Below are 27,298 nucleotides of genomic sequence, written 5' to 3'. Positions count from 1 at the left end.
TATCACCGAGTCATGCATGGAATCAAACGGTTCCGGGCAAGTTCGCCCTACGCAACTATCAGACGGTTCAGAAGAGATTATCAATGAGTCCGGGTTCCGGGGTCATTCAATTCTCCGAGCCTAAGGTTATTGCGAGATTCAATCTCACATTCGGCGCCATGATCGCCCTGGTTCTCTCTTAAAGACTTCTATACTCAACAAAGTTGTGTGCTGCAAGCTAACCCCTGGCCGTCGGTTAGACGAAGGGTTATACAGAAGATGAAGAGGATATTATAGCTTCAAGGAATTTTAGGATGGTTATGGTAAAGAGACCTCTCAACCATTCGGGAATTAAGCCAAATTCATAGATTGTGTCCTGGCGAGTATCCAATCGCGAAGTATTCTAGTGGCTCAAAGAGCCGAGGGAGGAAGGATGGGGTCCGGGAGCGTTGATCATACGCCCTATAAGGATACATTAATTTGCGGGGTCTGATACAATCTAACGCCGCAGATGAGACGACAAGCCAGATGGAACCGGTAGCATAAAGTCGAGATGAACTGTTGTCCTGGATCTGGCCTCTTATAGTCCCCTCTGCTAGCTCATTGCTCTAGCTTAAAATCATTAGCAATAGCAACGTCGCATTCTACCGCGAATAGTTACAGTGCAACAAAGAGGCAGTTGACCAACATGGGTTCCCTAGCAGATTACTCCGTGCCACAAGAGGCGAAGGCCGCTTTTGTCACCGGAATTCTGGAAAATCCTCTCATGAAAGATTTACCAGCTGACCTCAGATCCCTTGCGCAACATGTCAAATTCGAGGGCTCTAGCAAGCCCAGCGTCCCCATGAATTGGAAGTTCGCCGAGAGCACAGCAGCTTTGAAGGCTCTAGAGGCAACGTTGCTCAACCGACTACTCATGAAGAAGTACAATGCCGAACCAGCAGATGTTGTCATTAATACGTAAGAGTTTGGAACAGGCACCTAGGATGAAATGAATACTTACACCATCTGTGAGCATAGAGATCACGCAACCTTGTTCTTCATGTCGCCTCTCGTTGCTTCACTGGTTGGAAATGACGGCAAAACTACGCCAATGGCCATGGCAAACTTTCTCCCCGAGGCCATGAGAATGTTCCCCAATACGGATCTCCATAGGTGCTCGGCGGGTCTCCATAGACAGCTCCCAACGAATATTTACAAGACCAAAGAAGGGCGATGCTACCAGATGCATGGTAATTGACGTCTACCGAAATACCATGAAAAAGCTAACTTGTCACTAGGCGGTATCAATCCTGACCCTGTTCTCAAAGCTCTGGGCATGCCCGCCGACGGCGAGCCAATCGACACCTACGACGCGGTAGTCGAGCGGTTTGCCAAAGTGGTTGCGCAGCACACCCTGGAGGATTTAGACGAGCTCCTCAATGACAAACACAAACAATCTGGAGTGATCGCGTGGTCATCTGACGAGTACTTTGCAAGCGAGCAGGGCAAAGCATGCGCAAAGTCTGGGCTCTACGAGATCACCAAAGCCGGTAGTTCATCGCAGCCAGTATCTTGGTGGCCAAGCAACCAAAGTCTGCCGTCATCTCCAAAGCGCCCCCTCGCAGGTCTCAAAGTCGTTGATCTGTCCAGAATCATCGCCGGACCCGCCATCTCGCGCAGTCTCGCCGAGCTGGGCGCCAGTGTGATGCGCGTGACGTCCGCCAACGTCACCGACATGTCCCTCTTGCACCACGATCTCAACTGGGGCAAGTGGAACTGCAATCTTGACCTCAAAAACGAGGGTGACAGGGAGAAACTGCGGGCTCTGATTCGGGAAGCGGATGTTGTCGTCGACGCGTACAGACCTGGGGTCATGCAGAAACACGGCTTCAGTCGGCAAGACATCTTTGACTTGGTCAAAGCCCGTGAGCGGGGTATTATTCACGTCCGGGAGAATTGCTACGGGTGGCACGGGCCTTGGCAGAACCGAGGGGGGTGGCAGCAGATTAGCGATGCGGTAAGTTGAGATGACGTTGTTTCTGTAGGAGGATTTTTTTTATTTTTTTTTTTGCTGATGTTTGATCTCCAGTGCTGCGGTGTTTCACTCGCTTACGGCCAGGCTATGGGACACGACGAGGCTGTGACGCCCCCGTTCCCTGTGGCGGATTACTGGTGAGGAATGATCCTAGGTTTGAGGCGCTAGAACTATGTATAGGCTAATTGTTGAATAGTGCCGGTGTATGTGGCAGTGCAGGCGTTCTCGACGCCTTGATGAGACGAGCTGAGCAGGGGGGCACTTATGGTGTTGATGTAAGGGCTTTTCTCAAAGCATGCGCTTTTCATGTTAACTAACCACCATAGGTCGCGCTCAACTACTACACACAGTGGCTCGTTCGCTCATGTGGCACATATCCGGACGCAGTGTGGAAGGAATTGTGGGAACGCCATGGCTCGCCGGTTTTCAGGCACTACCACGCCATGCCCTACACTGTTCCAGCTATTTCAAAGCTCCTAACTCAACACGACGCGGATATCCTCTTTCAACAGCAGTTCTTCGAGAAACGCGAATCTAGCGCCGTGAATGGCACATTCGTCGTGGTTAAGCCCATTGCCCAGTTCAGCAATGAGGTTGAGCTGAAGTATAATGTGGGCACACGAGGAAATGGCGTCGACCAGCCAGTTTGGCCCGCTGACTTGTCTGTGGAGGTGGTGAAAGAGTAGGAAGCCGGTGCTTATTTCAATATTAGTAATGTTTGAGTTCAAGGCGTTGTGTGAGCACAAGGTACAGGCCTCTTAGAGGCAAGAAAAGGAATGGCAATCAGCTAAACAAATCAATAATGGAAACCAATTTGAATATACACGCTTTATTAGCGGAAACTTGCGCTTCTTCTCTAGGAGGTTGTATCAGAAAAAAAGTAACCTTTGACGTCCGAAATTCGTGCCACCCTATGCTCCTTAACTATGCATCAATAAGTTCAACCGTCAACGCCCGTACCCTAAAATCGCTACTATCAAATCACATCACTCATAACCATCATGCCGTAATCTGTTCAGCTAAGAACTTTCAGATCGAGCGGCCTCGACAACCTCGGCCAACTCAGCAGGTGTAATCCCCGCTGGATCGCGAAATTGAGTGTATGATTCTCCATCTTTAGGGCCAAGCACACCCGCATCCTTCACGAACCCACGGTGGGAATCAAAGTAGAACAAGGTCGCGTGTAAAGCATCTGGCGCGACTTCCGTAGCATGAAACGCAGCCGCGGGGATGGAATAAGAATCATTCCTGGCATGCCGCTCCGTGGACGTTTCAGTTGCTTTGAAGAATTTCCCTGTATTCTGGACAATGGAATACGACTGATGTGTCTTGTAATTCCTATTCTGACCCTTGCCGTCGTTCCACGCGAGTGCGTACCCGGCATGCGTTGCTTCAGCAATGTCATCAACTGGGTCGACTTGGTATGCGTGATCGCGGGCCTCGCCGGCAAGGATCCAGCTTTGTGCAAAGGGCTGGTGTGAGTGAAGTGCGAAGTCGGGGTTTGCGCGCTTGCCGTCTGGCATCCAAACGTGAAGACGGAATAGCTCGTCGATGCTGCCATCTTTAAGAAGACTGCATAATGGGACGGCTAGTAAACCCTGTGCACTGCGGTTTGCTGTGAAGAGATTGCGAGATAGGTTCTTGCTGGTCAGAGCATCGTGAATAATGCCCCAGATTTGATCTAGGTCTTTTGGCGATGCGGGTTGGTTCTGGCGGCACGTTTCACGAAGGAGGGAAATCGCAAGTGCTAACCTGGCGATATGAAGCGCGGTGTCGTCTAAGTTGAGTGTGTTATTCTTTACAAGTGTATTCCAGTCGTCGAAAGAACGCTCATCAGTTGCATCTCCGTTTGTGTGTGTTGTGCTATTGCTGTCGACATGTTGTGTATAATGTGATGCGAACAACTGTTTAATTTGGTCTGTGTTTTCTTCCGGGGTTTTAGTTGCTTGTGCAACGCCCTGTAGAGCACTTAAAATCGACTTCTTGGGAATCTGCATACTGGTTGGGTTACAGAATAAGTATGTAGATAGACACGTCGTGTAGTTAACTGAGTAGATAGAATAAGTTTGCAAGGCTACAGTGGTGGACCTAAAGATGGCATTTATGTACCAAGAAAACGTCGCCTTCTCTGCATGGCTCATCCATAAAAGCAAAAGGCAGTGAACAAGGCTTTCACTAGGGCTGCAGGGCGGCTTGTTAGGCGAACCATGGAGGACTAACCAACAGGCACATGGCGTACACAGCCTCAATTTCATCTAGGCAACAGTCGCCTCCACCCATACTAATATACGGGTCGGCGCTACGCCATTTTGAAAGTAGAATATGTAGTCATATTAGTTGGCGCTTTCAAAGTCCCAAGACAGCCTCAACTCGTTATTTACCATTCGTTACCTGCCTGCTGTGCGATGGCCTGGCGTATTCCCCTACTCCTGTAAGGTGCCGAGCGCCTAGGCGTACTTTTTTTGTTGGTTCACGGCTATTTCCCGTGTCTGAAAGAGAAGAAGAAAAAAATAGTAAAATCGATGACTCCAAATCGATGCAAATAAAAAAAAGTTTAGAGCACATGATTTGTTGAAATTAATAACTGTGATCGACTCATATATTCCATTTGGTCAACGTCACACTTAGCTCGCTACTTTGCCAGCATGCTTAAACACGTCAACATATCATGTATTTGCTGTCCCCATCTAAAAATACAACCAAGTCGATATGACGATTTTGGTCTCTGTAAAATATACAAGTTAAATCTCGCCGACTTCTCTCCCGTTTCCAAAGCCCGGTTTGGCGACTGGGCAGCATAAGAATGATTGGCTTCGTGCTGCTGCAGGTGAGTGAATGTGTCGGTTTCCTGGGGCATGGCTGTCCCCGTTTTCTTGTCGGCCTTATTGCAAATTTGAAGTGACCTTCGACAAGAATAGCACACCAAAGATGTCATTTGACATCCGCACTAAAAGTTTCCCCCTCCCAAATATCTACCTCGAGTTTATTCCTGTATCTCGCTTTCTTCACTTTCTTCGTCTACTCTTGTACTGTTGGGGGGCGGGTAATGTGCTAGGAAGAGTATGCCCACTGCGACGACGGCGAGTGCCTAGGCCAAGTCAATAACATGCAGGGAGCCTGAGGCAGTGATACTCACGGCATTGCAGAAGAATGTCAAATTAGGCTTTCCAATCTCTGAAAGACTGGCAAATATGAAGCCGAAGATGCCTTGCGTCGTCAGGGTAGCAGCACTTTCGACAAGGGTGATGGCACTTAGAGCGTCTTGACGCTGATGAGGCGGGCACATCTCAGTAATAACACCCTTGGCGGCCGGGGCTGAGCCCGATGCAAATGGCAACAGGAAGGCAGCTACGAAGGGAGTGAGCAATTTGGCGCCACAAAAGATCCAAAGAGGTGTGGTGATTCTTACCAAGATAGACGTGCCAGCCTTCAGTCGCCCAGGCTGCAAGAGAAGTAACGACGCCATCAACTACTAGACTCCAACGTAAGAAGAACAGATCAAAAGTGCTGTCCTCGTCCTCCTCTTCTGGAGGAACCTTTGTCGGCTCTGCCTGATTCATCAGACCAGGCGCCGGGTCCATGTCTTCAGGGTGAGTCGGGATCAAGTTTCGTTCCTCTTCGGTGAGAGTCTTGTTGAGAGGTCCAGCGTGAGTGAACGAGGCAAACCACCTTCGTCCGCTATCGATGATCTCAGGGAAGATGAACATGAGGAATACACCACGGATCCATGCGTTTCCGGACATGAGAATACCGTTTTCAGTGGTTCCAAAGTTGAAGCGAGAAGTTGCATACATCTGGATCAGAATAGGGGCATATCCTGTAGCGAACTGAAAGCACAATCGTCAGTTCGAATGATTTGCCGTTGCCAGTTTTAGAGCCAAACTTACCACACCAAAGAAGATACCCAATGCAAGGAAAACCAAACCGTAGTTCTTAATCACTTTGCCAGACTCCAGACGGTACTTCTGAGGCAACAAAACCTTGATCGGGGCCAAGAATCCGGACGCCCCCGATGTCGTCTTTCCAGCTGCTTCGTCACTATTTTCAGGAGGCGAAGGCCAGAAGATCGCGCCATAGGTCGTGGCGACCGCGAAGCACCCGACAGCTGAAATAAAGGGACTGACGATGCCCCAGATGTCACCAATAATTCCACCAACTAGATAATCGTCAGCAACAGTTTGCTAAATTATGGACGGATAGCTTACGCAAATAGCCAATGGCAGTACCAATCATGACCGCACCCTGAAGTCTGCCAAAGACACCTGTATGCTTTCTTCTTTCAACCACCTCGGCGACAGCGGTGTTAAGGACAAGCCTATCGATCGACGCGTTAGCGCCTATCCCTGCCGGAATCTCGATCTGGCACTTACATGTAGCCCCGCGGCCCACCCAGGATACCGATCAACTGGGTGTACTGCATGAGATCAATTCCCCTCTTTCCGCCGGCCGATACGGCGAGAATCTGGCACGAGACGCGGATGCCGAGCAGGCCAGTCTGACTGATGAGCGCCCAGCGGGTGCCCCATCGCTTAATAAGATCGCCGCAGATGAAGAGGTTGAGAATGCCGCACACAGAGGTGGTCATGCCGAGAATCGATACCTGTGTTGCCGTGTTGGCGTCGATCTCACGGCGTTGACATTGCTCCGATGCGGGGCCGTCAAAGGGGGGATGGGTGCTATAGAAATGCTCGCATGCCATCACACGGAAGACATAGATAATTCTGAGTCCAATGTCAGACGTCAATCAAGCTTCGTTGAGCAGTCACATTACGTACGGGACTTGGGTGAGACCGAGAGTGAGCGATACAAGGAATCCGGCAAACAGGATCCGGTTGGCGGGAGACCACAGGCCGCGACCGACCCGCTTCACGGCCCCAGCACCGGATTTGAGAAGGGGCGTCCGTTCATCTGCGGCCATTGAGTGGTGGTTCTGCGTCTCGGGATAACGGTACGTTTGCTCGATCTACAGGACCTCCAATAAACGCGAGAGGCTCAAGCAAAGTTTGGCTGAACTGGGAAGGTAACCAACGGGCGGAGTGGAGTGAGGGGGGAACGGGGGAAAGGGGGGGAATGGCAAACGGTGAACGTGTTTGCTTTGGGGGGAACAAGCGGTTAAAGGATGAGAAATAGTATTGTTCTCTGATTTTTTTCCCCGGAAAACAAATGATAGGCACCGTTGCGGAAGACGTGCGGAATCCCCGCTGTTGCGTCAGAAAATGGTGGACCTTCCGCCTTTGGACTTCTTGGGTCTTGGAAAAATGGCAGTGGAGCGCCACTAGGTGACCTACTAAATCGAACCGGTGGGGGATTTATCAAAGAGGAATGGATGGATATGTGGAAGATGGCCGAGACATCGGAGGACTGCACACTTTTGCTGTGTTTTTCTGTGTGATTCTGTTGGTGGCGGGGTTCGTGTGGGACAAGAGCCGATGCAAAGCAAATCTGGAGCCGAGCGCGGCGTTCGTGTTGCCGATATATGTGGGGCGATAAGCTAAATAGAAGACCTCATTGGTGGGAGATAAGACTATCGGGCACTGGACCGGCGCTGGACCGGAGCTTGCCCGGGAACTTGTTTCTTATTGCCGGCTTGCTTCCCCCCGAAACGCCCGGCATGATTTCGCCCCGCCGCGGGAGTACCCGATTCCGGACGAGTTTTATATAAGAGAGATCGGCATCTCAAGTGCTGCTAGCTGGAATTTGCACGGGAACCATAGTAGGGCAGGGTCAGTATCCGATTTCATGGAGTGGTGCTAACCTTGTGCCATACTTAACCTGTATTACATCTAGGTAAGGCTTTACTTTATAACCATCGGCTATCTATACTTGGTAGTATGGTCATTTCTGATGCATATAATGTGATTTCTTCCCAATTAGATTTATATAAGCCTCATCTTATTACTTCCACGACAGCGGCTGCTTTAGCACCAACTTGCCAAACTTGCCCAGTTCCCCTACCTTCTTGACCTCCTCAAGTGCCTTCTCCGCCTCACCACTGAAAACATCTACTACAGGCAGCGAAAAATCAACGCGATAGTTCTCTACAGCCCACGTCAGTGCCTTCCACATCCGTCCAAAGTCCTCCCGCCGAGCTGGGAACTCCACTGGAGGGCCGCCCATAAACGCGAACTTGACTGAGGCATTGGCGACAGCGAGCGGCATCTTCCACCTCTCATCAGGGCCTCCAATGACGGAGAGCAGCTCCGTATCCTCGCCAACACATTTGAACATCTGTCCAGCCGAGCTAGCCTCCCCTCTCGTACCGGCGCAGTCTGCAGCGTACGCAATTTGTTCTGCCTTTGTCTCTGCTACAGCAGCCTGGACCTGAGACACAATGTTGGGAGAGGCGTAATCAAAGCATCGGGTCGCGCCCATTTTCTGCAGCAACTCGTGCCGCTTCGGCGATGCTGTGACGAATATGGGAAACGCACCGCTTGCCCTGGCCAATTGGACCATACAAAAGCCCACACTCGTCGAAGCCCCCCAGATAAGTAGCGGGCCAGGTTTGAACTCCTCAATAACTTCCTCACCAGGAAGAGGGTATCCAAAAATGTTATACAGTCCATCGGCAGCCGTCGTTACTACAGTCGCGAGACATGCGGCATGCTCCAATGGCAGGTTGTCCGGGACTCGGAATACAAGCTCTTCGGGGCAGGCGAGGTACTCTTGATGCGCGCCGTACTTCAACGGCTTCCCCATACCCGTAGGTGTATGCCCGGCAACAGCGTCACCGACTTTGAAGCCCGAGTTGGGGTTGGCTTGCACGACGTGTCCGCTAAAGTCGTAGCCGATCACGACCGACCGGACGCCCATGCGTGGTGCATGCATGACGTCGCCGGGGTTGACACCAGAGAAGCAGACTTTTATTACCAATTCGGATTCTTCAGGCTCGGGAATTGGCACCGACTGAATGACTTTGAAGACGCAGTCTTCATCGACGAAGAGGGCTGGCGCTGTTGAGGACATGGCGTCGGTGTGCATCGTGATACAATCGCTAAAACATGTGCAATTGTGACAGGAAACAAATGGCGGAGGCACTGTTAAGTAGGCAAATGACCTTGAGCTAATATGCTTAAGGAACCCTGACAGACTGCACGAAGGCTGGAGGGCTGTGTAAAAGCTGACAGCTCAACTGGGAAACGATTCCCTCGTCGCCTAGCGTCCATTTCCTGGCAGCGTACACTACAGTCAGGGTTCCATCCCCAGGAGAAGTTGTTAAGCTCGACTGAGCCCCGCGCCCTTGTTCTGTGTGAAGCGCTGATCAACAGTGGATAATCTAATGACGAGCTTCCCCGTGCGATCTGGCATTGGGTGGTTTGCATATGCTGACAAACTAAGCTGATATCAGCAAGAATTGATTTGTCCCTATTATTAACTCGGAAAGGTAATCATGAAGAATAGGAAACTGGTTTACTCGCAAGAACATCGCCGTGTGGACGTGTCTTGCAGGTTAGAGCCAGCTGTGTTCCTGTTTCGTTTTTGGCCCTGTTTTGTGCATGCCAAAGAGCAGATTAGCCAGTGAAAGGGCCTAGAGTAAGAGATCTGGCACTCTGTTTGAGGTTATAACTGTCGGACGTCCTTTATGTTGAAGCAGCCTCGGTGCATTCTCTCGGAATGGCTTACTTCTTCATCAGCTCTGTGGGGGTGCCCTAGTGCCCCACGATGGGAACATGCCAAGACGGCTTCCCGTGCGGAGCTACCCGCAAAAAACAAAAACAGCCCGGGAATAATTACATGTCATCCATGTTTTGCGATCCATTATCTTCATTGGAAGTCGCAAGTGGTTTTCGCATCCGAGTTGTGACAGCTTTCGGCCGGGGACAGAGTAGATTCTATGTGCTGACAGACAGGCTCTGGGATGAGCGGTTTAGGTATGGGGCCAGCCAATTCGCTACTCGGAGGGAAACCATCTCTTTAAAACGCCTTTGCTGCTGAAAAGGCTCTATTACAATTTGATATCCATGTGAGGGTGCTTTCAGGGTATGAATCCTCGAATCTTGGCTACGTTCACAGACTCAACGATAGCTGAACTGTTTTTCAGGAGGATGCAAAATAAGAAACCAGCACGGAATACCATCAAAACAACGCACGCCCCTTGCCTGTACTACTGTCAAAGGGGTAGTCGATTCCGAATGTGACGAAAGAGTTTAGAACGCTTTTGGTGATACACCCTGGGTAAGCGACACCCTGTCAACTAGGTAGTACGGCGTCACTCGCATCCTTTTTCATGCCTTTCTCAGGCGAGAGTTATGAAATAGCGAACAATTCCTCAGGGGTTCGTCTCGGGGAGGCCTTTCCGCCTGCAGGTCTGCTAGGCTCTGTGCAGGCATCGGATCATGCTGGTTTGTTGTTTAGCCTATCAGCAGTCTACGTTGGATCGACCAGCACCAACTGCATACAATATGGCCACTCAGCAGTTGGCATCAAGCGACTACTTCCAAAAAATCTATAGCCAGATGCCTTTTTGGACAGATGCCCCCTCAGTCTTCACGGCTTGGCGAGGCCGTTGCCCCACCGCCTGGTAAGCGATGACCTATAACCCTGCGCCAACGGTCATATTTAGAAAGGAGATCGCCCCATTCGGAGACGAGGATGACTTTTCTTGTCTTTACAATTGTTGAAGATTTATCTCTCCTTGCGACTGAAAGGTGTGTAAGATCTGCTTGTCCTTGCTAACCTATGGTTTTGAGCTACTTGTGCTTCCCTTGTTATCATATGTGCGACCATGAAGCAGTCATCAAAAACCATTTGATCCAATCGCATCAAGCTGACATTACGATAGCCCGTAGATCCCACCCGCGCCATCCAAAGCAGCTATACGCCATGCAAGAAACACAACCTGCACCTGCACCGGCTGTAGAAGAAGACAGCTCCTCAGAGCTCGGAAGCGTGAGTGATTTTACAGATAGATGATGCCATCGCTATACAAACCTAGCTAAATCTTACGATCCGATAGCTTTTTGAAGATTCCTCTGTTGCTTCGTTGAGATCGAGCATCCTCGAGAACCAGATTGAGAATGGACGTACATACCACTCCATGAGCGCTGGAAGTACGTTGGGCAAATGTTGTTGTTCGTATCTGCTTGTGTTAACGACTTGACAGAGTATGCATTTCCGAACGATGAGGTAAGCAGTACCTGGTTGACAACACACGAACGGCCCAGAGAAATAAAAATTTTGGCCATTACTGATCTTGAATGTCTGCTTACTGGTACATTTAGAGAGAGAACGACCGCTTGGGTGCGTTTGCAAAGTAGCCATAGCTTTCCAAAGCATTGGCTAATTCTTTGGAACATCATTGCTAACATCAGGTACACAGACTTCCAACATCGTATTTGGCAGATGGCTCTTGATGAAGAATTGGCGCTTTCCCCCGGTCACAAGACAGCAAAGCGTGTTCTCGACATGGGAACAGGAACGGGCATCTGGGCAATCGATTATGGTACATTGAGGATGCCACGCTAGACATTGACATTTGCTAACCACGGTTGTAGCGGACGCGTACCCTTCCGCTGAGGTTTGAACTACGACATCTGTTATTTAATACAAAGGCTGATGCCATTAGGTTATTGGTGTCGACCTGAGTCCTATCCAACCTGAGTGGTAAAACTTTATACAAATTTGTGCATTTGCAAAGTTGCTGCTGGCTAACCAGGCGCATAGGGCACCCCCCAATTGCCGATTCGAAATCGACGATCTCGAAAAGGACTGGACGTGGACTGAGCCTTTTGATTTCATCAATTGCCGTAGTATGGCAAGCTGTTTTGCCAACCCAGCAAAAGTTGTGGAAAAGTGTTACAAGTAAGAGGACAAGAAAAAAAGCAAAATGATACTAGCCATACTTGTCACTAACTTATCTAGTGCCTTGACACCAGGCGGGTGGTTAGAGGTTGCTGACCTTATCCTGCCATTGAGTTGCGATGATGGCAGTGTTCCTAAGGACTCTCACCTCTACCGCTGGCATAATCTGCTTGAAGAGGCTGCAGAGAAGATGGGCCGACCAATGGTAGGTTTGGTCCAAGAGACGGCGAAAATGAAGGAAGTGGGCTTTACCAATATTACAACGACGAAGTGCATCTTCCCGCTCAACTCGTGGCCCAAGGACGAAAAGCTGCGGGAAATTGGCAAGTGGCACTTCGTTAACCTTAATCTTGGCCTTGAAGGACTTTCAATGGCATTGCTCACCCGCGCTCTGGACTGGACCAAGGAAGAGGTTCTCGCTTTATGTGCTCTTGTGCGGAATGATCTGAAGAACAAGAATATGCACGCCTATTGGACATGGTAAGTTTTCCCTCCTATTGCTTGTTTCTATTTTCTCCACATTGTTACTGACCAATTCGCCAACTTTTGTAGTCATATCATTTGTGCCCAGAAGCCTCTTGAGGAGGCCGAAGAAGATGCTGCGGCTCAAGCAAACTAAAGCTTCGTATGCCAGTCTAGACAAGGCTTTCTTGCGCAGAGGGTAATCAGGAAGTAAAACGGGATAGTAACAAGCGGACCGTAATGAGAACTTCCATATTTATTTAAAAACAAAAAAGTCCTAAACGCTTATTTAGTCGAACTTTCAAGAGGTCATATGCTTGTAAACAAGACACGTTGGTTATTGAACAAGACGAAGTCTCCCAGATCTGAGCAAAGTAACACGAATTAAATTAAAGATGTTTTATATATGCATAATTTCAAACTCAGTACTTGAAGTTTGGTAGAGGATTCATTAGCCAGACCTCCAGGCCACGGAAGCCGACATGTGCGGGAGAGATTCTGGAGCCTTACGTCCAAATCCGCACCCAAATAGAAGGCCTGAGAATCAATTGAAGCCTTGCGGGGTAGCCATAGTACTCTGTTCGTCTAAAGGAACAGAAATGTGTAGGCGCTTTGTAGGTTCATCATGCGTCAGTGTCATGTAATCCTAGAAGTTTGAGGGTACTTGTGGGTGTTAGCCTCGTGGTGTAATCATGTCAGACGGAATCTATGCACTGGTAATGCAACAGTTGACTTTGGCCGTGTTCCTTGCTACCTCCTACCGCTAAGGAGGACCGCTCAAGAACTGACTGTCTGTTAAGACAGAATCAATATGCTTTTAAAGCCAAGCTGGAAGGCTGTTTTATCTTGCACGAAGAACCGGATTCTCCTTTTTGTACTGCTATGATGCGAACTGGTAGTTCAGGTATCTGTTGGCTATACCGACTGTGCTGTTAGAGGCTGTCTAGTTCGAAACCACGAATCTCTTAGGTCTGAGGCTGTGATACGACTACAACCAAAGACTCCAGATTAGGCTCCTAGACGATTCCAGAAGGTTCCCCAAAAAAACTCGCCGTTCTTGCCAAGTTGTGAATCAACAGCAACCTTGGGACGGGCTTTGAGAATACATAATCCGTACGTTCTAGAGCGATAAAGAGTGTAACACGAGATGGTCACCTGCTGGACGACAGCTATGGAGCAGTTGCGAGGCAAATTCCTGAGCAATTTGATAATCCTTACCTGGATTTGCAAGAGCAAAACTATTCAATAGACTTGCACCAATACCCCGAGTTCATTACGATTTAACTTCTCCTTATTTTTTGTTCACATTGATCGGTCAAGAAAGACAGAATCGTGCTCCCAACTATGGTGTTAATCTAATCTGAACGTTGCGGTCATCTACCAAATAACACCGATTGTAAGAGCCACAGTAAAGTTCGTCCCTTGCAAGCCCACCCCCCGGTGCAACTCAAGCTTTGAATGCGGAGCACATCAGTGGCTTTTTTGGAAGTTTGGCACTGATCATGGCGGACAGTTCCGATGTCCAGGGTCCCTTGGCTGGTTCGCCAAAACATCCGCCAGAGCTCGTATCCAAGAAATCGGGCGAAGGCCGAACCCAGTAAAGTACGGAGCCGCCGGGGGCCACCTGTAGGGTTTTTGGCCCAAACTCACCCTTAATCATTGGAGGAACATCGGCGCATTGAGTCAATTTCGGTATCGACTGCCACTAGAAGAACCATCAACATCCACCACTGACCTCACTGCTTCCTCATCCATGCAGTCTTCACAAGGACTATCATAATCTTAATACGAAAAGAGGTGATTTTTCGTCTACAAGTTGAACAATAACGTAAGGTACCGAGGTCCAAAGAATCCCTGCTCTGAATAGGGCGATATGAATCCTAGTAAAACGTAGCAAGTCATGAGAACTTCGCTTCTCCGGATTCTTCCAAAGTGGGCTCAAGCCGCTATGGAGACAGGACCTCAATAAAGTAGCAATTTCTCGGCTCCGCAAGAAACGATCGCCCACGGCTATTTGAAAATAGATTTAACTTGGTCTTACTTACGCATCCTTGTTGGGGCCGTCATTTAGTACAAGAGCAACGGGATTCTCGCACACTGGGGTTGTCCTTCTGTTTCTTTCCACGCTTCAGTCTTGTCATTCGTTCAGTTTCGCCTCTTCTAGCAGACAAGATGCGCTCTCAGTCTCTTGTAATGGCAGCCTTGGCCAACGGCGCCGTCGCCGCGATTCCCACGGTCAGCATCCCGCTGCACTACTACTATGGCGGCGGTCACAAGATCGCCACCAATCTGGTCAACCCCAACTCCAACAAGTCGGTCGAGGTCGTCTTTGACCAAGGATCTGAGAACTTCTGGGTTTTTGGGCCTAACGCCATCAACAACTGGGGATGCACGGGTTTCTTCTGCCCTGGCCAGTGCAACGCCACTGCTGAGCCGTTTTACGATTACCCCAATAGCCCTACAGCCAAGAAACCCGAACCGTTCCTCTCACAGTTCGCCTACGGCGCCTACACCAAGATCGTGCAAGGCAAGGAGAGCGTCAATGATACGTTCCACTTTGCATCGGATTCTGGGTTGACCTCCAGCGTTGAGGGACGTGTTGCAATCGCAGAGTACATGCAGCAACGCCTGATGGACGGGGGTAGCTGCATCCCGGCGCCGTATGATCTCGGCATCCTTGGTGTTGCGCCGTTCTACCGCACCGCTGAGTGGAACACTACCGGACCTCACCTCCGTCAGGATCTCCTTGAGAGAGGCGAGATCAGCGCTCCCGTCCAGAGCATCTGGTTTGATGAGGCTCCCGCTAACTGGGACGGTACTTTTACTGGTAACGCCGTCTTCGGTGCCATTGACACGTCTAAGTACACTGGCGAACTTGTCAAGGTCCCTCCCGTCAAGAACGACCGTCTTGGGGCTTCAGTCGGCTACTTTGTCGCTCCACCCACTGTCAAGGTGAAGAATGTCACCCTCGATAACTCGGATTTGAGCTCGCGCAGCTGTATGATAGATTCTGGTACACAAATCGACGACCTCCCCATTAGCAACGACGCCCTCGATGCGTTTTTCAGTGCTGCCGGTCTCACCCGGGATCCCATCGGTCATGTTTCTTGGAACGGCAGCTGTGACTCGATCCCTAAGGATGTCACAATTGACCTCGAGTTCGCTGGTGTCGACGGCAAGACGGTTACTATCAAGATTCCTCTGCGCAACTACGCCCGTAACGCCGCAGACCTGAGGCCCGAATACTGCGTCCTTAACATCGACACCGGTGGCTGCATGCTCGGTGCACCTTTCGCCACTGCTGCGTTCTTCGCGGCAAATGATGCTGAGAACGAGATTGCTTTGGCGCAGGGCGGTGTTTCTAAGAGGGGCAGCAAGCCCGATGATGCTGCGCTGTCTGTCACCATCCCTTGAAGCTACAGAAGACAAGACCAAACAAAATAGGTATTCTTGACTTTAATGTCCAAATTAAGAAATTTTTCATGACAAATTAAGAAGGTTTTCATGAATGACAAGAATCATCACATCAATTGAGAGATCATAACATATCATAGTTGCAGCCGTGATCCACAGCCTGCCTACAGTGTCCAATTCTTGGTGTTCTGTCTCGGCTTGATCTTCACCTGGAATCCGACCGGCCGCAAGTTGAACCAACCATCTTGATGCAACTTGTATGAAGGGTCGACCCAGTCAAAGTCAACCTCCTTGATGAGCTTGGCCATGACAACCATGTTCCATAGCCAGGCGTAGTGCTTTCCGATACACTCTCTCTTTCCGTTACCGTAGTACCTCCTTGCCCCCAGCGGCAGCTGCTCATACTTCTCGCCCACCATCCGTTCAGGCTTGAATGCCAACGGGTCTTCGAAGACGGTTGGGTCCCGGTTCGCGCCAGCGAGGATGATGATCATCGGCTGGTTGTAAGCAACCTGGTACTTGCCTCCCGCAAGCAATACAGGACCGGTGTCTTCACCTTTTGTGTGGATCGGTTCGATGTTGAAGCCTGGCGCTGCAAAAGACAAGCGCATGGATTCTCGGACGATTCCCTCGATGTACTTGAGCTGAGCAAGGTGCGCATAGGTCAACTCGCCCTCGCCCACGACGGAGTCGAGCTCCTCGCGTGCCTTGGTGACGGCATCGGGGTTGTTGAGAAGGAAATAGATTCCGGTGCTGATAACGCACGGCGCAGTGCTGCTGCCGATTGGCATAGACACTATTTCGTCAATGACTTGGGAGTTGGATAGTGACTTGCCCGTCTCAGGGTCCTCAGCACTCAGCATGGCCGCGAGAAGATCCTTGCGGTCTGAGGGGTTGGTCCGTCGGTGTTCGACCATCTCCGCCGCATACGTTCTCATGACGTTCGTGGCATTGGGAAGCTTCTTTTTATAGAAAAGGGCATTCATGCCAGGAAGTCTGGTGGGCCGCTTCACCGCCTCCGAGGTCGAATCTTCCATACCGCCTAACATAGGGTGTTCCGGCCCGGTCAAGCAGTTGAGCTTCTTGCCATATAATGAAAGCGTTGTCGCCTCGAGGTTGAGTCTGTTCAGCTCTCCGATAGCAGAAATTTGGGCGCCTGGCCCGAGCCCTTTCCATTTCTCGAGCAACTCATTGGTCGTGGTGATGAAATCATCGAAGCGCTCTGCAATCGCCTGCGGCGCAAGCTTGGGAGCGATGATGCGATGGGCGATACCCCAACTGTCTTCATAATGATAAGCCGTGAATAGCGCGTCGTTCACAGAGTACCGGATCTCTTTGATGGGGCCGGAGACTAGTTTACGGAAGCGTTTCTCGTCACACAGTTCCTCTGCGAGGGCGGCGCCTGCGACGAAGACAATAGTTTTGTTCAGGATCTTGACCTGGAAGATCTCGCCATGCTTCTCGGCCAGTGTCTTGAGGCAGGGCCAAAGGTTGTTCGAGTCCAAGGTGAATATGTTACCGAGGATCGGCAGACCAGGAGGTTGAGGAATTGGAGTAGCCATCTTGGTCGTATGTATTACAACGAAGCGAATATTGTTGGAGCAGTTGGGAAAGACTGCAGAGAAGGGAAGAAACTCATTTCTCGAGTTAAAAAGCAGAGGCAGGCGCCGTGAAAAGGGAGTCTTGAGACCACAGGCCTTTTTTCTTTTCCTTCTTTTTTTCATTCCTCGGTCATATGCTATCGCGTCAGTTGTCTTGGACTAAGTGTTACTTGTCTCACCATCTCACAGCGTCTTGCAGGCGCGACGGCCCGTAATTCGATACACGGCCGTTGTCATTGGACCTTGGCTTGCATATCCCAGCTCGTTTTCATGCTTACAGGAAAGCCATGTCTCATAAAGTGAGACAAAAGCTGAACAAGGTGATGTTTACTACGACAATGGAGCCACCATAACAAATGGGTTCTCTATGGGAAGTGTGTGTGATACGAAATGGTTTTTGCCTTGGATGCCAAACATACCTAGGTAATGAATGGACCTCGACGTGCTCTACGAACGTGCTTATACGTACCAATACGCACTCGTCATAGTAGCCAGTCCTTTATCCCCTTGTTAATGATCAAGAAGAGAGAAAAACAACAGGATCCGCGTAGATCTGCAGATTAGCACCCTCTAGTGTGTCGTTGGGTGAGACAGGTGTTCGCAGCGGCGCTTGGCGAAAGCAAATACGGGTTCTGTGTATCTCGGCAGTACACAAGTCATCGAATAGATGAACTTAAAATGAATCAATCCGCTGGTTAGTAATTCCATATATTAGAGAAGTAGCAGCTGCATTTTGAATGATTCCCGGGGTATCCAAAGACGAGTTCAGTTCTAACCTAAGGTAGTCAACCGCCGTCCTTTTGCTCGCTTTGGCAGATTTGTAAAAGCCGAACAGCCATTCGCAGATATGCTAGCGTTTTGCATGTTTCTTCTTCGTGGTCCCTTTTTATTTCCCCACACCTAATCAATGCTGGTACACAAATTAGCTCCCGTTTCTGCTAGCGGCCGATCAGCCATTGACGTGTGTGCGTGGCTGGTCCCCGCAAGAAGCTGTGTTTACTGCTACGTTGTCAAGTTGTGTATCTGGATAGAGTAAGATCAGTGAGATAGGCAGTTCGGCAGGTGACAAAAGGCCATCGCCGTTTACTGGATGTCTTGGGTTGTGGTAGCCACCTTGGACAAGTAGCTTTAGGTAGTTAGTACTGAATCCGTACATCAAAAACGAATTCCAAGCCTAGGTAGGCTATTCTCACCATCTAGCATGTGCTTCTTCATTAGTAGGTAGTAATCAGCAAATACAATAAGAGAAAAATGTGTTACTTACCTGCTAGCACACTGAGAAACCCAATTTATCAAACTACACAAAAAGGAGGATGCGGCCAGTGTGGATTGAACACACGACCTTCAGATTAAGTGATTGAAGTTTTCAATGGATCCAGGACCCATACTTCAGTCTGACGCTCTCCCAACTGAGCTATGTCCGCCGGCTATCCTCGACAGTCGACCGGCCTGTGGAGGTCAAATGTACGAACCCGATGCAGCGTATCCGAAAGATACCAGAAGACCAGAAGCAACGCGGTTGCAATGTACAGTAGTTTTGTTTCTATGTACAACGCAATAAGAAAACATTGATTTACAAGCAATGCGGGTCACATTTGTATGGCAAGCCTGATTTTCTGCTTTGGAAGAGGTCAACAATTCAAAGCAGACTGTTGATGGCAAGGGAGCTGGTCTGGCAATAGTACTCCAACGACACGCTGTGCGCTCACTCTCTTCAAGGAGTCGCTTTCTGCCGCCACCAATGAAGTCAAATTTGTAAAATCATCTTCGTCATCCAAAGTTTCAATTCAAGTAGATTCTCTGCCTTCTTAATGGGATATTCAAGCCCAATTCATAGCGCCCATGGTAATTTAAATGTTAACTTGAGTTATTCGTGCTGAACCTTTTGCCCTCTAATATGATCTAAGGATCTGGCCTACAATAAGAAAACATCTGAAATGAATCGGCAGTTCCTATTATTGGGGTATTTTGCAAACCCAAACGGTGAAAAATGCCGCTGTGACCGTGGTTCTACAAGCTCAACCCAGGCTGGTTGCGAATTCTCACCACTTCCGCGAATGCTCAACAAATAGCACAACCACAACCTAAAGCGTAGCAAGTTGTATGTTCTTCGAGTTAGGGTAGTCTTCAGATGTCTCATGAAGCACTGCCGATGGCTCTAGCTTGGGTCGCCATTTATCCGAGTCCCCGATTCTGTCGGCTGTTATGCCAGCCCTGCCAGTGGGGGTCAGACCAGCCTCTAGTTGCCTCTTGTAAGATACGTTGCGGAGTCTCTCGGTCTCAGCAGGTGTAAGTCTCAACTGTCGTAGAACACGTTAGCATCCGAGTGGCTAGACAGCAGACCTCGTTCGATGGCTTACATAAAGCTCAACCCCAATTGCATGCAGAGCCAACGCCAGCCACAGGGCCATGCCAAAGGGTAGCGCGATAGCAACTCCTGCTTCGGCGGCGGATGTTGAGTCGAGGATATCGGCATGGACCACAGCTTGTTGAGCTGGGTTCTCACCAGAGAAGTAGGAGGCGCAGGCAGGATACAACTCCAGTGTCCGGTTTGTGTCTTCCACCATGAATGCAATTTGGTCGCAGGGGCGTGCTGCATAGTACGTGCCTATGGCGCTGATGCACATGGCGGCAATGATTTGAATCAGTCGGAGGGTAACAATAGAGCCAGCCTGCATGCCTCGTGTTAGCATATGAGTCCACCTCGAGTTAAGAGCCGCTCGACCCACATAGAACCATGCTCGAAGCATCCAAGCCCGATGCTGCTCAATCTGAAGCCTCTTGATGTTGATGTACGCCATGGTGATGGAGGCGATGAACATGATGGACATCAAACCAACGCCGGCTTGGGTTTCTATCCCACCCCCAAACGCATTCCTCAGGAACATGAATATACCCGCCGTACCGACAAAGGATAGTATGATAACGGCATAGCCGCTGACGCGGTGAAACAGTAGTGCTTTGTGGCGAATCACCGGCACAAACTGGAAGCAAGCCAGAAAGCTGGCGGGTAGGATCCCAGCAAGGTGAAGCTTTATACCAATCTTTTCGATATGTTTTCTGTAGTAGAAGCATTCGCCTGGGGCTGCACCATCCTCACCGCAAAAAGTACTGAAGCTGAGATATTGAAAGCGGGCAAGCGTAAACCCCATGAGAGCGCCAAAGAAGATAAAGTGCAGCACAAAGTTGTAGCCTTTGGCGAATCCGAGCGGGTTGTAGAGTTTCCGTGCTATAGCAACAAAGGCGTTGGCGGGTGGGCGGGTTGGTTGAACCATGTTGATGTTTGTTCAGGTTTCGAAAGATGGTGCGGAGGGATCAAACAATTAGAGTCAGCAGTATATGGGTTTCAACTCCTGATATCTAAAGAGCCTCTTTTCTGATCAGTGACTAAAATGAGTGAAAAGACTCCTCCCTTATATACTGTTCACCGTCCGTCTTCATTATGATCTGGTCCGAACATGAGATGGCCTTGTAAGTTCATGTGGTTGCTTGTGAGGACCAAGACATTCTGACGCGTCTCTAGGGCTGTAAGACACCTCGACGGATCTGGAAAGAAAACGCGCAACAACCAAACACATTTGGCAAATGTCGCTGCGGAAAGACAACGAGTCCCTCAAAATGAGCCTATCCCCAGACCCCTCCTTGGCGTGCAGATTCCTCTAGTCTGCCCCGTCTCTAAGAATACAGAGCGGACGGTGCTTTACTCGCGGAGCGCAGAATGATGCCCAAAAGGGACTACGTAGCAATTGAAGTGGCTTCAATTCCAGCCAATGAGTGAATTGACTAGGGGTTTTGAAGAATCCTTCCGGCACTTCTCAATGCTGGCTTTGACTAATCAGTTCGTCTCCAGATCGTAAGCGCGTTTTGTTGCCTTGTCAAATGTCATCGTCATCGATCTTATCTGTATCCCTGGATGCATAGCCCTTGTCTAACGGTCCTAGATAGCACTTCCTCGCTTACTCCCCAGCCCCAACGAGGGACATATTGTATACTACCGTAGTCACGTGTAGAGTCCGAGATACTACGTCGACAACTCTGCGCCACGGGAGAAGACACGCAATCCCCGCTATTATCGTCCACCGACCCTCCGACCCTCCGACCCTGCGTTGCTGCAAGTTAAAACCGCACTAATATCCATAGATACTCACCATCCCTAAATCAGAAGCATCTTGCGCCGTGCATTCTAAATTGCTCTTAACGGTGCCCCGTTTCTCATCATTTTCAGAACATGGTTGGAGTTCCAGGACGATCCAAAGGTTGCAACACGTGTCGCAAACGTAAAAAGGGAGTAAGTACACCAGACCTTTCCGGTTTGTCCTTTTCTCTCCCCTTGGTAAATAGTCATTAATTGAGTGCAACGTAGTGTGACGTTCAACGTCCAGAATGCGGACAGTGTCTGAAGGCAGGACTGAAATGTGAAGGATATGAGCGGAAGCGCATATTCGTCAACGTAACGAACCCTGCCGCCAGCAAAAGCTCCAAAACGGCGGCCCTGATCCCCGTCATACCTAGCATTGTACAAGTGGCCTCCTTGTCCCGGTCCGCATATGAGGAAAAGATTCTGGACATGTTTTGGGAAGGCTTCATGCCCAATTTCCCAATATGTTCCCTCGAAAATCCAATTATGAGGTATTCCCATGCAGAGTGGGCTGTGGCGGTTAAAGATCTATACACCACCGACGCTGTCTTGCGCCAGAGTTTATTATCGATCAGCCTGGGAACCATAGGTCGCCGCGACGAGCAGAAATGGATGATTGACGAGGGACTAAAGTTCTATTGCCAAGCTTTGAGTCAGATGAACAGCGCACTACGACATCCTGCGCGGTGGAAGTCGGATGCTATCATGATGGCTTCGAGATTGCTTGGCTTCTACGAGGTGCGCAAGAGACCCCAGGCATAACAGCGGTTCTTGAATGGCTAATCTGAAACGGTTGCTAGCTTCTATATGGAGCAGATGATAGGGAGAGACGAGGCATTTCTCAAGCCCAGAGTTGGGAAGGCCATGTGATGGGGGAGCTGGCTCTTGTGGTGCAACGAACGCCCGAAAGTCACATTGATGGCCATGCACATCTGCTCTTCTCTTCCGGCCGAATGCCATTAGTACGTTGACTATTCCAATCAACATTCACGCTTTGTCCGTAGATCCATGCTAATTGTGTTGATTTGCAGGCTATATCACACATTAAACAGAGGCGCAGATGTCCCCTAAGTCAACCTGTTTGGAAAACAGTTCCGTGGCAGTACCACCCGAAATCTGCCAAAGATTCTCTAGTAGACATATTCGTCGACATCCCTGGCATATTGGAAGATCTAGATCTGTTTCGCAGTTGCGATGAAGGACCTGAAAAGGAAGAAAGACAGAAGAAGCTGATCAGAGAATGTTGGCGCATTGATGCAGAGTTGATGTCATGGCTGGATAGTTTAAGCCCACAAGAGGAATTCAAAGCCCTTGAAGCGCGAGGGTTAGAGAACCCAACAACCTGCGATGTTGTTGTGGCATCGGCCATGTGCCTTTTCTGGACAACTTGCATCTTGGCATACAGCACGCTCCGAATGGCCTTTGGCCCAAACCCAGGCGTTGAGCTGCCAGAACGAACCAATCCCCGGATTTACTGCACAAAGATCGCGAACATGGTCGATGTACTTTTCCACCCAGCTGCAGGGACTTATGGAATTCAGTCCGCGCCGTTGCCGATTGGTATGTCTCTGGTATACCTGAACTCGACAGAAGAGGGCTTCAACTCTCAAGAGAAAAAGAAGCTCGTTAGCTTCTTCGGGAAACGGGCCAACAATGGGATTGCAATTGGCAAATTCCTAGTTAGCACCCAAAGAGATGGCATAGTGCCAAGGGGCGCGGCCCAATCTCCAACTCCTGAGGCTATTAAGGCCAAGGCCATCAAGTGGATAGGTGCTGTGGAATGAGGCTCACGCTAGCATGTAATTTTGTCAAGGCATGGTCAGAGGACTATCAGGCCACTTATGCAAGGCATAATAGAGTGGGAAAACTGCCGTTAAAGATCCAACTCTAGTTATACTTGCATTGTTGTTGATTGATTTATGGAAATTGGTGGTTGTGATGACAAGGATCTGAATCCGCGTAGGGTGAGGGCCTAAGTTTGAAAACTCCACAACTCGGCCCACGCCCACATATCCATCATGTTTCAATTTTGCACAGCTGCTCACATCAACCAGGCGCGTTCTCATCGCCTCAATCAGCCCTGATGGTCTAGCGGTATGATTCTCCCTTAGGGTTATCTTCACGATATCTCAGTTCTGGGAGAGGTCCCAGGTTCGATCCCTGGTTAGGGCCCAAATCTTTTGCAGGATGTTGTACTGTCTCACCGGTACACTTTTCTTTTGGTTCAGAGAGACGGCCCCTCCCCATCTTCTGTTCCGTATGTCTTCCGTGGAAGGAGACTAATCTTTTATTACATGATATGCCTGTTTTAATGTTATGTTGTAGTCAAGATGTGTTTTCGGCGCACTAACTATCCATCATTAGTATTTAGAAGACAGCTGAGCAAGGTTTGATAATCCTCATAAATCCCGACCTAACACGTACTGGTTCAAGCTAGGGCGTAGTACCACGAGTTTGTCCAAATATGTGTTTGCGGTTCAAGGTAAGTAAATCTGCTGATGCTTGATAAACACAGCCTTTGCATTCGAGCATTTTTTTCATTGATGGTCAAGTCTTTTCCGTACTACTCGCCCTGACCGCGGCCCTGGGACTTAGAACACTGAGATTGAGCAATACAGGTCACTGAAGCCTGTCTACTCTTCTTCAAGTTTGACTTACTGAGGCTTAACGAGGCAAATTTTATCCCACAGCTCTGGATACGTAGCAAATGAGGTCTTTCCAAAAGCCTCGTGATACTGATAGGCTCGTAATTTGACTGGCTTTTTAACAGGCTTTTTAGCGAGTACTAGGTTTGGCATGGCTTTAAAGCCTACGACACGATATCATTTCCTTCCAACTTTTATCATAATGCACCCATCCAGACGAAGCGTCCAACCATAAGTTCTTCGTTACCATCTAAAGGAATTTCCTGTTTCGTAAACATTACTGTCTCCAGGGCTTAGATCGAATCACAGTGCCTGAATTCAATTACGGCTAAACTAAGTCGTTTTGCTAACCATACTCGGTCTGAGCACTAGCCGATCTCACCTACTATGGGATTCTCCTACTCGTGCACTTCTTACCATCATGATGCCCAGCATTAATTTGCCCAATGTAAACATTGAGAATGATATACATTTTTTTCTCTGTAGCCCTAAAGCCTACGATACTGTTAATGTCATGGATATTTGTATGATTCTTGTTGTCGGCTCTCATTTCTAATTAGGCATGGGCATTACCCGGCCCGCGGGTCCCACGGGTACCCGCGAAATGGGTCGGGTAGTTATGGGTAGTGCCCGAAAGTTTTACTATTACCCACGGGTACCCATGGGTAAAGTGGGTTTGGGTAAAAAAGCCCACGGGTAGTAAACTGAAGGGGGGCCCACGGGTTTGGGTACCCACGGGTGTATACCCGTGGGTAGATTTCAGTAAGTATGCATCACGAATTTTAGACATCTTTTGTAGTAGCCAGCCTCAAGAGTGGATATATTGCGCAACGAATAGACCTGCTACCTTGTTACTCCTAACTTCCGAACGCCCTGAATGCCTTCAATTAATCGCCCGCATTTCCCAGACTCGGGGTCGAACCACTTGTCTCCGTGGACTCTGCCGGCCTTCAAGATAGCCTGGACGAGATGCAGATCCTTCGGCTTAATGGTGACGCGATTGGTGTGGATCGCAGCAAAGTTAATCACTAGATAGTTCGTTCAACTCGATAAGAGTTTGCAAGTAAAGCTTACTGTCGAAAACACCAAAGAGAAGAGACTCCGAAGACTCTTGAAGAGCGCTAATAGCAGTCGCCTGCCAGCGCAGGCGCTTGGAGGGGTCGATGTCATCGCAGATTTCCTTCCAGAGTCGCTGGAATGGGGGCTTCGGAATCAGGAAGTCAAATGTCTTCTAGTAGTTCCTGACCTCCCGGAGAGCTTTTGCTAGGTATTAGGGTTAGTGTGTAGCCATCTTTTGTAGCAATCTAGACTTACTGCCAGGGCGCCAACGGCGTTTCTGCTGCTCCTTAGCACCAGGCATAGTCTTTCGGGCTATGCCAGGCATCATATTATAAAGTTAACCATGAATCAGGTAGGACTCCTAGAAACACAAGTCCAGGTCTAATCAATAGAATCTTTTACAGATAACTACTGAACAGAGGTTTTCAAAGAGATTCTTTTTAAGAAAAAAAACAAGAAGCCGCGGCTGCGTACAGACCACTTTTTGGCGTATTTTGTTTTTTTTTTGTGAGGTTCTGAAGCTTCAGAAAACTTCTCCCCAGACAACACTACAACCTACCTCCACTACTAACACCCAGCCGCACCGACAAGCCTCTCAATTAAGGTAATTTAATACTTTGATCTCATAATTATTGGTTTTGACTTATTAAATCAATTAGGGAACAGTAGTAAAATATGTCCTCAGGACAGGATCGCGGTACGTTTACACCAGCTTTGTAGCAATCATTTGTACTAATCTCTTCTAGGCCGACCGCTTGGATCTGGTGCTGGAGCTAAGCGTAAAGCTGAAGAGGATTATTCCGACAACGCGCACACCAAGAAGTCTCGTCAGCGCATCGATAAGATGACTGAGAAGCAGAAGGCACTTGATCGCTCGAAGAAGTCGATCAACCAGCAGAAATCCCGCAAGCTTAAAGCCTTGAGGGCTAAAAGCTCCTACATCAGTGCGTCTGCTGATGAGCGCGCGGCCCTTGAGGCTAGGGAAATCCAGCAAGTTGATGCACGATAGTGAGTTCTTTTTTATTTCTTTTGGTGTTCCAAATCAGTGCTTAAGTGCTTTTAGCTTCCTCAAAGGCAACCATCCAGACCAGCTGCTAGCTTAGATGACTGGCCTAGTCTCGTCTAGCTCCTATAATATCGTCGATGACGATGAAGACGAGGCTTGGGAGGATATCCCTTTGAATGAGATTGATGAGGCTACCCAGGAAAACCTGGATGGAGTTGAGGGCATGCTCAACTTTGACGTTGACCTTGATAACCAGTTGCCGACCATTAATGTTGCTAAGCAGTCGAATGCGATTATCGACAAGATGATCCAGGTAACTGGATGACTATAATTAATTACTATAGCAATAGCTAACAAACAGACAGGAAAACCAGATCCGAGAATACCAGTTCTTCCGTGATACCTGGGAGATGACTCTTGAGATACTTTACATCAAGGTCAAGCGGCTGAACAGCAATCCTGCCTTTACCCTAGCTGCGATGGAGGATTATGGCTTCATTCGACCTGGCTTTAAATTTCCAGTAGCTGGCGACATCTTTACCAAAGAGGAAGTGCTTCTTTGGTTTGCACTCGCTAAGTACTGGCACCTGAACCGCTTGTCTAAGAAGAAGAAGATACGCCTGGTTCTTAATTCTTCTGTCAAGAAGAAGAAGACGTAAGTGCTTAATTGTAGCAATCCTTTGTAGTAATACTAATATTCTCAGCCAATTCGCACTCGCGCACCGCCCAGCCATCAAGATTCAAGGATCTCTCTTCACTACAGCTCAGCGCCGATATGCCTCCACTCCAAAGCCTTCAGTGAAGGCTATGTTCTCTGAGATCAGTGACTCGATGATCAAGAAAGGTGTTTGGGAGCTTCTGGGCCCTGCTAAAGTTTGGGAAGAGTTTACTACTCTCGATAAAACAGCCAACATCTTATCTGCGATGGATAAGAAGTTCTCAGCTATACTAAAGCTGATACTATTCTTCCTGAAGCTTGACCTTGCTCGGGATAAAGCGCTATACAACTGGCGTCAGGTCCATGAGTTGGCTTAGAAGCTAACTCGTTTGCTTGACTTTTCTCTATAATTGCAGATGAGCATAGCGAGAGGGTTTGTTTGACAGATTAAGAATTAAGAATTAGCAATAAGGCTAGCATGAATAAGGACATGAATTCTCTCTAGTCTGATTCTCGTATTA

At 49.0% G+C, this 27,298-nt stretch overlaps 10 protein-coding genes across 10 annotated transcripts; 5 read left to right on the top strand and 5 right to left on the bottom strand.

Moving 5' to 3' along the window:
• Positions 1-667: 667 nt before the first annotated feature.
• On the top strand, positions 668-2,682 carry CTRU02_210569 (putative alpha methylacyl-CoA racemase; the record flags this gene model as incomplete). Its single annotated transcript, XM_036731009.1, has 6 exons — positions 668-939; positions 1,000-1,211; positions 1,260-1,978; positions 2,051-2,133; positions 2,193-2,271; positions 2,323-2,682. 6 exons carry the CDS (start codon positions 668-670, stop codon positions 2,680-2,682), a joined length of 1,725 nt encoding a protein of 574 aa, XP_036577304.1.
• Positions 2,683-3,015: 333 nt separating this feature from the next.
• Positions 3,016-3,993, bottom strand: CTRU02_210568 (uncharacterized protein; the record flags this gene model as incomplete). Its single annotated transcript, XM_036731008.1, has 1 exon — positions 3,016-3,993. One exon carries the CDS (start codon positions 3,991-3,993, stop codon positions 3,016-3,018), a length of 978 nt encoding a protein of 325 aa, XP_036577303.1.
• A 986-nt stretch (positions 3,994-4,979) lies between these two features.
• Positions 4,980-6,914, bottom strand: CTRU02_210567 (membrane transporter; the record flags this gene model as incomplete). The annotated part of the gene is made up of 7 exons (XM_036731007.2): positions 4,980-5,084; positions 5,133-5,344; positions 5,406-5,823; positions 5,884-6,152; positions 6,202-6,311; positions 6,367-6,717; positions 6,772-6,914. 7 exons carry the CDS (start codon positions 6,912-6,914, stop codon positions 4,980-4,982), a joined length of 1,608 nt encoding a protein of 535 aa, XP_036577302.2.
• A 977-nt stretch (positions 6,915-7,891) lies between these two features.
• CTRU02_210566 (alcohol dehydrogenase) lies at positions 7,892-8,974 on the bottom strand (the record flags this gene model as incomplete). Its single annotated transcript, XM_036731006.1, has 1 exon — positions 7,892-8,974. The coding sequence occupies one exon, from the start codon at positions 8,972-8,974 to the stop codon at positions 7,892-7,894; it is 1,083 nt and encodes a 360-aa protein (XP_036577301.1).
• A 2,056-nt stretch (positions 8,975-11,030) lies between these two features.
• On the top strand, positions 11,031-12,278 carry CTRU02_210565 (uncharacterized protein; the record flags this gene model as incomplete). Its single annotated transcript, XM_070205475.1, has 5 exons — positions 11,031-11,043; positions 11,313-11,443; positions 11,559-11,596; positions 11,657-11,794; positions 11,855-12,278. 5 exons carry the CDS (start codon positions 11,031-11,033, stop codon positions 12,276-12,278), a joined length of 744 nt encoding a protein of 247 aa, XP_070060718.1.
• A 2,150-nt stretch (positions 12,279-14,428) lies between these two features.
• CTRU02_210564 (uncharacterized protein) lies at positions 14,429-15,670 on the top strand (the record flags this gene model as incomplete). Its single annotated transcript, XM_036731004.1, has 1 exon — positions 14,429-15,670. The coding sequence occupies one exon, from the start codon at positions 14,429-14,431 to the stop codon at positions 15,668-15,670; it is 1,242 nt and encodes a 413-aa protein (XP_036577299.1).
• Positions 15,671-15,834: 164 nt separating this feature from the next.
• On the bottom strand, positions 15,835-17,394 carry CTRU02_210563 (Bifunctional P-450/NADPH-P450 reductase 1; the record flags this gene model as incomplete). The annotated part of the gene is made up of 1 exon (XM_036731003.1): positions 15,835-17,394. The coding sequence occupies one exon, from the start codon at positions 17,392-17,394 to the stop codon at positions 15,835-15,837; it is 1,560 nt and encodes a 519-aa protein (XP_036577298.1).
• Positions 17,395-19,355: 1,961 nt separating this feature from the next.
• On the bottom strand, positions 19,356-20,546 carry CTRU02_210562 (uncharacterized protein; the record flags this gene model as incomplete). Its single annotated transcript, XM_036731002.1, has 3 exons — positions 19,356-19,571; positions 19,632-19,943; positions 20,001-20,546. The coding sequence occupies 3 exons, from the start codon at positions 20,544-20,546 to the stop codon at positions 19,356-19,358; spliced, it is 1,074 nt and encodes a 357-aa protein (XP_036577297.1).
• Positions 20,547-21,499: 953 nt separating this feature from the next.
• Positions 21,500-23,193, top strand: CTRU02_210561 (C6 zinc finger domain protein; the record flags this gene model as incomplete). The annotated part of the gene is made up of 4 exons (XM_036731001.1): positions 21,500-21,559; positions 21,635-22,147; positions 22,210-22,371; positions 22,441-23,193. The coding sequence occupies 4 exons, from the start codon at positions 21,500-21,502 to the stop codon at positions 23,191-23,193; spliced, it is 1,488 nt and encodes a 495-aa protein (XP_036577296.1).
• A 2,595-nt stretch (positions 23,194-25,788) lies between these two features.
• CTRU02_210560 (uncharacterized protein) lies at positions 25,789-27,154 on the top strand (the record flags this gene model as incomplete). Its single annotated transcript, XM_036731000.1, has 5 exons — positions 25,789-25,810; positions 25,860-26,121; positions 26,240-26,432; positions 26,485-26,774; positions 26,824-27,154. The coding sequence occupies 5 exons, from the start codon at positions 25,789-25,791 to the stop codon at positions 27,152-27,154; spliced, it is 1,098 nt and encodes a 365-aa protein (XP_036577295.1).
• Between the last annotated feature and the right edge of the window lie 144 nt (positions 27,155-27,298).

The sequence above is a fragment of the Colletotrichum truncatum genome (genome assembly GCF_014235925.2).
Source record: "Colletotrichum truncatum strain CMES1059 chromosome Unknown Contig_0007, whole genome shotgun sequence".
NCBI lineage: Eukaryota > Fungi > Ascomycota > Sordariomycetes > Glomerellales > Glomerellaceae > Colletotrichum > Colletotrichum truncatum.
This window is presented reverse-complemented; position numbering and strand designations above follow the sequence as displayed.